Raw genomic sequence first — 13,065 nt, forward strand, 5'->3', positions numbered from 1 at the left:
AGGTTAAATATTATTTAGCTAATATAATTTTTCACCAAAATGTAAATGCCTTAACCCAGTTTACTTTGGGTAGGTAAACTTGTTAATAAGTCAATTTTTTTCCTACGATGAGACATCTTTGCAAGCATAACCATGAGACTAGTTTTGAGGTCAAAGATGATTTCACAAATTTGAATTTCTAATGTTATATACTTGGGTTTCTTCCATGATGTAAACCAATTATTTGAGTTTTAGATGCAATTAAACACAAAAATTATTCTTTGAAACCTCCAAAACAAAGAAAACTTGTCTTACGGTGATTAGATTTATATACTCCCAATTTGACCCGTCACTCCTATTCTATTTTTTATCTTGTTATTTTAATCTCTTAGTCCCCCACTTATTATTGATAAGTGTCTAAAATTACTGTTTATTTTTACTACTACTAACCATGGTTGAGTGACATATATGTAGAGTTTCAAGCTAATGCATAGTGAAAATTTAAATTTTATCATTAAGATTTAGGTGGTTTAAATGTAAAGTAAAATATTACATTTTACTAGATAAAGTTTATTTGAATGGATGCATTGAAAGTTATTTCTATTTCAACTTTCAAAAAAACTTATTTATTATAGTTGGTGGCAATCTTCAATATAAATAGAGAAGAAAATTAATGAAGAAACGATACATGAAAAGAGAGTGTGTGAAAAGAGAGATTGTGAAACAAAGTCACTTTGTTGAAAGAAAAATATCTTTGTGTGAGAGTGTTATCATTTCTTGTAACCATTGAGTAAGGTATTCAGGTTTGTAGAATGATACACTATTTAGGGTGAGTTACAACCTTGTAATCATTTTTACGATAGGGAAATACTTTTGAGACGATTTCGTGGACGTAGGTAAGAGGTGTCAAACCACGTTAAATTCTTATGTTTGTTATTATTTTTCTTACGGTGTAATCTTTGGTATGTTCTCACGATCCTTTGTGGGTGTAAGTAATTTTATTTGTGGGAGCATTGATTACTCAACAGTGGTATTAGAGCTATGGTCGGGAGCACACAAAGGTTCTAGATACTGTTGTTTGATGGAAATTTTTTTTTATGATTTGGCTAAGTTATATTCAAAACCTTTTGGTGCAACAAGGTCTTGATCAGACATTATAAGATGAAAGGTCGACTTCTGTAAATGAAACCGAGTGGACTAAGATCCAAAGGAGGGCTGTGAGCACGATTTGATTAGCCTTTGCTCCCGAGATAAAACACAATGTGTTGAAGGAGACAATATCGAAGGCCTTGTGGAAGAAGCTTGAGAATACCTATGCATCAAAGTCGCTAACCAATCTTTTTTTGAAGATGGAGTTGTATCAACTCAAAATGGTGATGAGGGGAGATTTTCATGATCAAATCAACAAGTTCAGTCAATTGGTAAGTCAATTGTTGAATGCAAATGATAAACTCTCTAATGAGGAGCAGGTGTTGTTGTTGTTGGCCTCACTACCAAGGTCCTTCAAAAATTTGGTTCAAACATTGCTTATGGGAAGATCAACTTTGAATTTGGATGAGGTGATCGTCGCTTTTAGAGAAACATACAATTGCAGTGAGAATGATCATGTGCAAGTGAGGTACAAACAAATGAAGGAAGATTTGAAGAAATTAAGAGATATGAACAAAGATAGCACCAACTCCCAAGCTAATGTAGTGAAAAATGTTGAAGATGAAGATGATGTGTTTTTGGCAATAAATGATGAGGTTGCTAAAACAAAATGGGTGATGAATTCTGCTGCCTCAAAGCACATTTGCAAAGATTGAGAGATGTTTGATACTTTGAAAACTGATGGAGAATTTGGTCATTTCAAGTTAGTTTATGGTGGAAAAATGAAGGTTGAAGGCATATGAAGCATGAATATGAAGCTCCATGATGGTGTTATTCGAACTTTCTCAAATGTGAGGTTTCTACCTTCTGTTGTTGTCAATATGATTTCTATGGGGGAGATAACATCACAAGGATACAAGTATGTTGGTTCAAAGTGGGGATGCAAGGTGTACAAGGAGAGACAGTTGGTGTTGCGAGGGCAGAAAAATAAAAGTAACCTTTACTATTTGGATAGACAAGCCTTGAAGAGGAACCATGATAGTAAAGTGAAGAAGAAATTAAAGTTTTCTAATGTTGTAGAAGTGTTAGGAGATACTTCCATTGGAGCGAGAGTTTGTTCACTTTCAAATTGATCGAATGATATTTCTCTTTTAGCTTGAAGGGGAGAATTGTAGAGTTTCAAGCCAAAAGATAAGGTGCATGCATAGTGAGAATTAAAATTTTATCACTAAGGTTTAGGTGGTTAAATGTAAAGTGAAAGATTACATTTTACTAGATTAAGTTTATTTGAATGAATGCATTGGAAGTTATTTTTGTTTTAACTTTCATGAGAACTTATTTATTATAGTTGGTGACAATCTTCACTATAAATAGAGAAGAGAATTAGTGGAGAAACAACATATGAAGAGAGTGTGTGTGAGAAGAGAGATTGTGAAAAAAAGTCACTTTGTTGAGAGAAAAGTGTTTTTATGTGAGAGTGCTATCATTTTTTGTAACCATTGAGTGAAATACTTGAGTTTTAGAGTGATACATTATTTAAAGTGAATTACAATCTTGTAATCATTTTAATGATAGGAAAATACTTTTAAGACAGTTTCATGAATGTAAGCAAGAAGTGTCAAATCACCTTAAATTCTCATGGTTATTAGTATTTTTCTTACCGCGTAATTTTTATTGCGTTCTCACAATCTTTTGTAAGTATAATTAATTTTGTTTGTTGGAACATTAATTACCCAACAATATAAATGAATATTTTGAAACTATAATTAACTTTTTCATAAGAAATATCTTCACTTCCCTCTTATGATGAAAATATGTAAGAATTTGATGTGGATTGTAAGTAACATCATGTTGGTTCCCACTTAAATAGGGCTCTTGTGGTATATCGTGTTTCATACTCCTCTAGACCATGAACATAGACCCCAACCTCTGAGTCTTGGGGGACCACCACTCCACTAATTCAAGTGGGGCTTTGATATGCTGCTTAGAGAGATTCTCACCAGGTCCAAAATAAAGAACATCCTAATCTAAAAAGGTTTTCTAGAAAGTTTTGCTAGTTGGATTAACTAGTGTAAATTCATGAGTTAACTTAGTAATTAGAATAGAAGTTTACTTTACTTTTAATCATTCAAGTTTAAACCTTGAACTCGGCACTAGAAAATTATTTCTTCTAGTAAGATCACTATCAGTAATAAACAACATGTATCTTTTATAGAAAATAATCATAACTGAATCAAGTAATATCACTATGACGACCTTTTAATTATAAGAAATGCTTTTTGAGCATTTTTTCTAACGCTTCCAAATCATTTTTCTAACCCACGTTATAGTAAAATTAGGTAGACATATTAAAATATAACAAAGTATAATAAATTAGTTTTATTTTATGTTTATTTTATCGAAATGAAGTGAAAACTGAACCAATTTTCTTTGATAATCTTTTCTTGATCATTCTTATAATGTGTGTTTACCCTTTCTAAATTTAAATATGTGTATTACTGTATATACTAATATTATTATAAAGAAGTATAATTATTTATATACACCATTAAAAGATCTTGTAGGATTCTTTTATTTGTTACTTGTGAGATTTATTTCTTATACCATAATTCATTAAATTATAAAATGGAACAGTCCTTTCGGGAAACCAACCACACATCCAATTTTGTATTTTTATTGCCCTGAATATGATATATAATCACAATTTTATTGTGCTAAAATTAGTATATCATGAATTCTAATTTACATATTCATTTTAGTTTAGTATTTTATTTTTAAATACACGTTAATGCATACTTTTTTATTTTACTTCTTGTACTTTATGATAATTGTATCCTATTATGTATTAATATATACACATGTATTATTTTTCATTTAATAATTTAATTTTAGTGTGACTACTTTTCTTTTTTCTTTCATTTAGGCCTGACAATTAAAAATAAGATGGATTCATTCATGGATTATACATCTGAATGCGCTTGTTTTAAAAAGAAAATCATATACATATATAAAATGGATACCTGAAAATAAAAAAATATAAAATTTATATTTTAAAGATCAAGATATCGTATTATTTATTTAGTTAATTATGTTGTTTCTGTTTTCTTTATATCTTGTTTGTCTTCTAAATAGTTTATTTTATCTTTATCTCATGGTTATTCTTTGTTTTTTATTTCTTGTATTTTGTCTCTATGTTTTTCTTTGGTGTTATTATCTTGATTATTGTTGAGTATTTAAATATTTCATAGTACTTATATTGCCTACTAAAGAAAGAAAGATTTCGTAAATGATAAATAGAAAGAAAGTTGATAATATGTAGTAGGATTTTGTATTGGGGAAAGAATAAGATAAAGAGAGAATAATATAAAAAATAAATAAATTTAATTTCTTTAAAATCAAACTTACCTCAAAATTTGATTGTTAATCAATTTCTTAAAAATATTTTTGAATTTATAGAGTTTGATAAACCTAAAATACACATAAAATATTAGAAAAAATTAAAACACATACACAAATGATTAAAAGAAAACACATAGACAATGACGAATTGGAAAGATGTGTAATGAAGTAGCTAGAGTCTAAGTTTGAAACATGCATGTTAAAAGAGGGTGAGTGTGACACTAATGGGTGGAAAAAGAAAGAAAGAAGATGAGTAAAATACATGATTAATTTGGAGAGAGAAAAAAAGGGAATAGAAAAAAATTATAAAGGAACAATGAGTGTAGTTACAACATGATGCAGTTGGATGTGTAGTTCCTTGCGTGAAAATTAGAGAAAAAAAGGAATAGAGAAAAACAATATGTATTCAGAAAAAATAAGGTGTAGTTATTCAATGGAAATCTAGATAAAAACTAAATGCAATTACTTTTGGTGTCTTCGTGCAGTTCCTTCCATCATTGAAGGATAAATTTTAAAAATAATAATTACACATAAACATTTGAAGGGAAGAATATTTAGTCAGTAGTTTTTTTTGATTAATTCAAGGATAAAATCGACTAAGTAAAAGTAGAAAAAAAAAACAGTTGTTAAGATGGGTATTTCTTTTGTTTATCTATTATTGTTATAGATATATTTAAATTTATTTGTCTCTTCCAATCTTGCATTCTCTATTGAGTATTGACCCTACTTACCTCATTTATCAAAGTGGCTCTAACGTCACCTTGTCACACTTTAGAGCCAAAGGCAAATTCTCAATCTAAATAATCTCTTTCTGATGTGGTCATGCACACAAATGACTTAATCACAACCTATGCCATTACAAAGCAAGGGGAAAAAGGTGATTTCGATCTTGGTCATCCTCAAAATGGTTATCTGCCACGCGATTGGTTTTATCTGGCATTGCCACTGATAAGATTTAGAGATTCTTCTTGCAATGATTTAAAGATTGGTGTTTAGATTTTAAGGAATTTATTTGAATTTTGAAAATCATTTATGATCATTTATATAAGTTGTTTTTTAGTTTTGTTTTAGTAAAGCTTCGTGTACAAGCTTATAAATATAAACTTTAGATTATTTCAGTGAACTTCAATGTCAAACTTATTATTATTTGGATAAATACACCTTAATTTAAACTGGACTTAAGGTCACCTTAACATAGAAATTGTTTTAACTGACCAAAGTCTCACATTAAGAAATTTTTATCTATTCTAGACTTCTATAAATACAACCCAATATCATTGTATGAGGTATGTATTTATTATCACTTGTTACTTTTTGGGATTATTAACTCAAACATAGAGTTTTTTTTTTTTTTTTTGCGTGTATCTTTCCATTTTTCTTCTTCTTAAAATTAACCTTGTCAGAAATTTCAGTGTTATTAAGAGACCTTGCAATGCTTATTCCAATTCATGAGAAATTATAAGATGATGCAAGAGAGTTAATTATGGAAATGTGAAATTTTTTAAAAAAATTATCATAATGAATATTTTTTTTTAAAAATTATAAAAATAGACAAATCATACTTTGATATACAATTTCACAATAAAGAAAATATATATCAAATCACGATTTTACTTTTCATTTGTTTAATATATATATATATATATATATATATATATATATATATATATATATATATATTGTTGAAATATGATTTTATTTTTTTTCCTAATGAAATTGTATGTTAAAATATGATTTCTAAAATATTTTTAAAAAAACATGTTGAGATCATATTTTAACATACAATTTCACCCTTTAATTATAAAAAAATTAAAAAACTGAAATCATATGTACATGTACAATTTCAGTATTACAATATCCTCTAAAATAAAATCGTATTTTAAAACACGATTTTTTCATACTGAAATCGTACTCCAAAATATGATTTATCTATTTTCGTACTTTTTTGAAATATATCACATGTATCCATTATGGTAATTAAAAAAAATTACACCATTATAGTAAGTCACATCCAATACCATCACCTATCTATGATTTAAACTAATTTCTATATCACATGTATTCAAAATTTTCAATTTAAAAGAGAAAGTAATAATACTCCATTACATATATCACGTATAAATTAATCTAGATTATATGATCTAGGACCACATGATAATTTCTCTCATTTGAAGAGAACAAAATCCATGCAGCCTAGAATTACCAGTCACTAAATAACAAGATTTTTCAACCTTTTTTTTTTCTTTCTGGTTGAACAATATAACTATAGCTATGTTTGATTTTTCCATTTAAAACTCGGTTCAATGCCAATCCAACCTTTTTCCCAATTAGTCGCATTGAACTGTATTGAAAAGTGGGTAAACGTTAAAACAAACACACTGTAAGATTAATTTGGTTAACAACGTAGAGCCACTTCTATCTAGATAGTAGCAGTTGTCTCACTACACGTTAATCAAGTTGGAACTTGAAATAAAAAATTGACTTCATTCATGAATATGACTGACGAAGTGCTGCTAATTTGTAACTGTGTTATCCACATAGCACACCTCATGAACAAACACTGCACTCTCAGAAAATGTTAAGATCATTTTGTAATTCACCTTCTTTACATTGCTGTTAACTTTTTTAGTAAAGTGATATTTCCACTATGTGAGAATTTTCTTAGAATTTTCAGCATCCACGATTTTATTAGTACTTTTTTTTGACTTTATAGTATAATCTAATACACAATTTCCATGGGTTTTTCCTTCTCTCTCTTTCCCTCATTTATTTCACTCATCCCACTTTCATGTCCTCTCTATATATGCACATTCGGAACCCCACACTTATTCCTACTACTTCCAATTCCAAATTACCTCTACTTCATCTTGTTCTTTCTCATCACTCTTCTTTGTTCCTTGATTGTTGCTATTTTTTTCTTTCTCATTTGCCAAAGCCATGAACAAGTTTAAGAAATCTCAAGTTCTAGTTCTCTTAGTTCTAGTTCTTCTTCTTCTCATCACACCCTTTTTACCTTCCTCTTTGAGACCAACCTACTTGTATTTCATTATAAACTTCCTCATCATGGCACTTTTTGCTGAAGCTGGCCTCATTTCAGATTTTTCTAGGCCTTTAGAAGATAAAAAGCAATCTACTTCTGTTACCAATTCCACTTCTGAGAAAAGAGAAGTTTCCAATTCCACCCCTACAGTTGTTGGAGATGATGTCTCAGAACATGTTGAAAAGTCTGCATCTGAGAGGGTTGTTTGTGTCACCAAAGTGGACAAGGTGCAAAATTCTCCTTCAATGCCTACCCTTTTATTCATAGGGGGTGGAGAAGCTGATGAACAGGTCATGGATGAAGAGCTTGAAGCAGAAGAGGAGCTTGGAGGAGTAAATGGGCAAGAGCTCTTTACAAAAGCTGAGGCCTTCATTGGGAACTTCTACAAGCAACTGAAGATGCAAAGTGAGGAATCTTGGATTTATCAAAAAGCCCTTTAGGAAGGGTGCATTAGCTTTTACAATAGAATAATGTGATTTCTCTAGTGTTCTAGATTAGAAACTATGGTTCTTATGAGAAACCATAATATTATTCTCTGATGGTTTTTTCCCCTTCCATTGGGTTTGTACATATTTTAACTTCTGAATTCTGAGGTCAAGTATGTTTCCTGATTAGTATCATCATCAGATAAAGTTACAGTTAAGAGGGTTTTAGTGTGGTGATGTTAGATTTCTTCATACAAATAAGAAAAAAGGAGGATGTTCTGAATGATGATATACAAAATCATACATATGTTTGTGTCTGTCTCATCATCTATATTTGAGCCTCTTAGGTTGTTTCATTATTGAAAATATGCAAGAGTAGCATTTTTTTTAAAGACCAATTAAGTTGCTTTGCTATTTGTCTGAAGTCATGTGATGACTGATGAAATGGCCAACTTGAGGAATATCATATTTCAAAAAGGGTATGATGCTATTGGAATAATTTTAAAAATATGCTGAAGAACTCTTAAAAGTGGCATTTCATACCCAAAATAAGGGGCAGGTAAATTATGAATGGTGCAGGCTTCATGGGAAGAAAAGAGGACTTGTATTTACCTTGATAGAGATGACATATTTTTTATTGACAAATATTAATTTATTAGTTTTATTAGAAATGATAATGAAGATGATTTGAACGTACAATCTTTTTTCCGTTTCTTCTTCTTTTATTATTTTTTAACTACAGCCAATATTATATCTCCATATAGATCACACCTTATTTTGGTTATACAATTTTCAAGAATATGTCACATCCATTTTATTATTAACTGCACAGTAAAATTAGTTGATGATTTAAATATATGGCCTCTCATGTTAAGCAGGGGACAATGTCTTAATGTGAAGGGGGACCATGTATTCTGGTGCCCAAGTGAATTTTACTAAGAAACATTGGCACAAATAAAGAACGACTCTCATTTGCTTATTTTTGCTTCCAAGGTCAATTATGTACACAGCATGCATGCTTGTTGGAACACATGTGGGTCTGAGCTTTAAATTTTCCAAACCATGACTTAATCTTCTTTGAAAAAATAAATATTGAAGTATCCTTTTGTTCATCTTGTCCAAATAAATTATTTTTCTAAGCTGAAAATTGTGGCTTGTTTGATTCTTTTCTCACGTTTTCTTTTATAAACTGTTTTCTTAAACAATTTCAAACCGGTTGGTACTTAATCCAAAATCTAAACCTTAAAAACAAAAATAGAAATAGCTTAGAGATGGTTTCTCATGATATTCCTTTTCTATTCTTTTTAAAGTGCCTTGTTTAAAAATTTAAATATTTAGAAAATAAATTGTTAGGAAACAAAAATATGATCAGAGAACAAATACTTTTAAATGTACTTAGGGAAAAAAAGTTCGGAAAATAGATTTTTTTTTGTAAAGCACACCTTATATTTTTATCACTAAATTAAATTATTGCATAGATACTTTCTGTTCGATAGCCACACAGATTTCTATTGTTTAAGAGTCGAGATTACTAATATAAACACATTTTTTTCTTCTTAATTAAATATTTTTTACAAAAATAAAACTGTGAAAATCATTGAATACCTAAGTGGTGCTAGAACAAAACTCATATGTATCAATTAAACAATGAATCCTTGTATGGGTGCCCTTATTTATGTATATAAATTCTTATAGGAATTAAATAGATTTATAATTTTTATTTTTCACAAAGAAAAAAAAATCTTAATGTGCTTGTTGCCGTCATATTAAAATTGTGGCCTCTTTTTCTGGCATGAGAGAAAAAAAGAAAAGAAAAGAAAAAAGGACAGTGACATATGTCGAATGACAAGCATAGCCTGGCAAGTCATTTATTATATGTATACTAAAATCTATGACCAAATTTACTCCTTTAAAGTTTTACCTATAGTGCAAGTCAGGTACATGCGTGTTGCAGCGACCTATATGGAAGTGATGTACTAGTACGTTACTAAGTTTTTTACCATCATGCCACACAGGCTTGTCCCTAAGTTATGTATCAAAAAGGCCATATTTTAGGTTTGGAAAACATAGATATTTTATCTTTATTTTAAAAAAGTTTTGAAAAATAATCCTTATCGTTTTATTTTTAATTTTAATTATTATTTCTTTAAACCAATTTAAAATCAAACATCTCTGGCCTCTGCTGTGGTTTCTACTATAATTGTCTTTGTGGAAATCGCTCATAAGTTAGCGTTCTTATTAAACATATGGATTAATCAGATAATCAATGTACTCTAAGACTCTAAGTATAAAGAAAAATACCCAGATTAGTCTTGAGTAGCTCTAGACACTTAAAGTAGGGACTTCTTGCCAAATTTATGGATCACATGATTTAGTACAAAATCAATTCAAAATTATCATTTAGATTAAATCAAATCATTTAAATAAAAGCCTTTCTAACTTTTTTTTTTAAATTATGGTTAACTTAAAAATACGGCATTATTTTTTTTCTTTTTGAAGATAATAAAGCATTTTTTTTCAAACATATTTATAAGTTGTAAACATAATTTGACGAATCATAAGAATGGACAGTTTTATCTTTATCTCTCCTCCAAATAGGAAAGGTATTAAAAACTTTTGTATTTAATTTGGTGTTTTTGTGGGGTCAGATGCCTGGAATGTTCATTCAGATTTTCGTTTTCAATTGTGCTATATTTTTTTGGATTCCATATGCTATATGTTTCTTATAAGGTTGAATTCCCTTTTGCCTTTCATTTGTGTGCATTAGTGATATGATGTAGTCTTGAGACAAAATGTAAGATATTCTTTATTTGCTTTCACACTATTAATTCCACTCCTTCTTTGATACGTGGCCTATAGAGAGATTGGCAGTGAAGATCCTTATCTGAATTTTTCATGGAATTTTATTCCCACTATTCTTGATCTTGATCTTCCTGTATATGCAAAGAGACCCAAAAATTCCGATTATGGTCCTACCTCAACTTCGACAAATATGACCCACTATATTATTTTATGATAAACCTGATGTCCATGTTGATAAAATATTAACCTTTGTTTGTTTGCAAGAATCTAAACAAGCTGAAAACATGATCTGTTTAAATTTAATTCATTTATTTAAAATTAAGAGCTAATTGAAAACTTAAGCTTAATTTATTTTTAAAAAATAAAACTTGAATTTAGTTTGTTGGGCTCATTTATAACTAAATTATTTTTATTTTGTTAAAAAATTCCCTAAAATATTTTTTAAGTTTATCAATTTAGTATCTAATAAATTTTTTAATGATAGATGATAATCAAGTACATAGAAGTATGTGTTTCACATGCAGTATTTAAAATTCTGTTAATGTTAAGCTTATAAAATTTAGACTCAATTTATTTAATTAATCCAATATAATTAAAGAGTTGAGCTCAGCTCTGCAAATATCTCTGGTCAATATTGTGATTTTGATTTTTACCCTTCTACTAAGAAGGTTCATAGCAATCTGTCAATCTTTTAAGGCATAAGAAATGGACATTTTAAGTGTACACTCAACTCAATTAAGCAACTCATACAAATGTTTTGGAATCAATAAGGTATAAGGTGAGTGTTTCCTTTTAATATGATTTATTACATAATTATTAATTAAGATTTAAATTCTGAATTACTTAATTAAAGAACACAAATGAGTGTCAGTTATGTCAAACCATTGTTCTTGTCAACAAATTCATATATAACTACCTAATGTGACACATCATGCAGCTACCTAATGTGTAAAAATTACATGAATGACGTTCAGAAATACTCCAACTTCTAAAACAAGTAGATTTATAGAAGTGACTATGTAATGCATCTTTGTTGTAGTTATTAGAAATAATTTAAAATAAGCTCAGTTTGAATGAAAGGGAACAAAAATCCACGATGTTTCGTGGTTTGGCTAACATGTCTTATACAATCTACATCGAGGTTTCCTTGTAGCAGCAGTTCTTTTACATATGATGATTTGTCCTTTTTGAATACTGTTACTCACGAATGATAAATACAAGATATCACTAATAATGTAGTTGTTTATTTTTGCTCCCACTGCTCCACAATGACAGTATTTTGTCAAGACTCAAATGATTTAAAGAAATTAACTTTTTTTAAATGTTTTCACTTTTTAATAACTAATGTTTTTACAAAATCATATATATATATATATATATATATATATATATATATATATATATATATACTATTACACTTGTAATTTGTTATTTTGCTTTATTATGAAATTGAAATGTTAAATTATTTTTTAAAGTATATATTTTTAGGAGAATAATATTTTGTTAAATGCATATGCCATTAAAGTATATATGTTTCTTTTATGTAAACTCTTACTAGTCTAGTCTACAAATCGTATGAAAGTTTTACTAGTTTACATAAAGTCTTATCTCAAGTTTAAAAATATTAGATTACCCAAATTTTTGTAGGGTTAAATATATTCAATTCCTTAAAATATCATTTTTATTAAATATAAAATTGAAAATGAATATTTTTTTTATAAAACTGCCATTTTTAGTGATAAAAAATATATAAGATGTTTTGTATTTATTGGTAATATATTATTACATATTCATAAGTACTTATTTAAGTGAATAAAATTAAATTTTGCAGCTTGAGTTGTTGACAAATTTAAGATTAATATTTGAGTATAATTGACCAATTGCCTCTCTACCCGAGTCATATATGCATTTGCTCCACAATCTACATCATGGCCATTTTTTTTATTCTCATCCTTAAAAGGAGAAAGAGCTTTAAATTTATGCTTCAAGAAATATTCTTAGGCGGTGGTGGTCGTGACTACTTTATGGATGTTTATTATATTTAGTCTTGGTCATAATGTCTCTCATGTATTTTTAAGACTTATAGTCAAAGATTCAAAATTAGCTCTCATCTTTTCAATACTCTTATAAACAACCCTTCTAAAAATAACTGTCGAACACACACACACACACACACAAAAACTAATTAACATTGAGGAACTAATTAAGTAGTTATATCCAATAATATTACTTATGATTTAAAACGAAGGTTAGCGTGAATCACCTTAATAAATGTTCAACATAAGACCATAACTTTTAGCCATTACATTTATCTCATCCTCATGATCCATT

At 28.7% G+C, this 13,065-nt stretch overlaps 1 protein-coding gene across 1 annotated transcript; it reads left to right on the forward strand.

The window, feature by feature from the left end:
• The first annotated feature begins 7,218 nt into the window (after positions 1-7,218).
• On the forward strand, positions 7,219-8,249 carry LOC114424285. Its single transcript, XM_028391123.1, has one exon. It carries the CDS (start codon positions 7,405-7,407, stop codon positions 7,945-7,947), a length of 543 nt encoding a protein of 180 aa, XP_028246924.1. The 5' UTR covers positions 7,219-7,404; the 3' UTR covers positions 7,948-8,249.
• Positions 8,250-13,065: the final 4,816 nt, after the last annotated feature.

This window comes from Glycine soja, chromosome 8 (assembly GCF_004193775.1).
Source record: "Glycine soja cultivar W05 chromosome 8, ASM419377v2, whole genome shotgun sequence".
NCBI classification, from domain to species: domain Eukaryota; kingdom Viridiplantae; phylum Streptophyta; class Magnoliopsida; order Fabales; family Fabaceae; genus Glycine; species Glycine soja.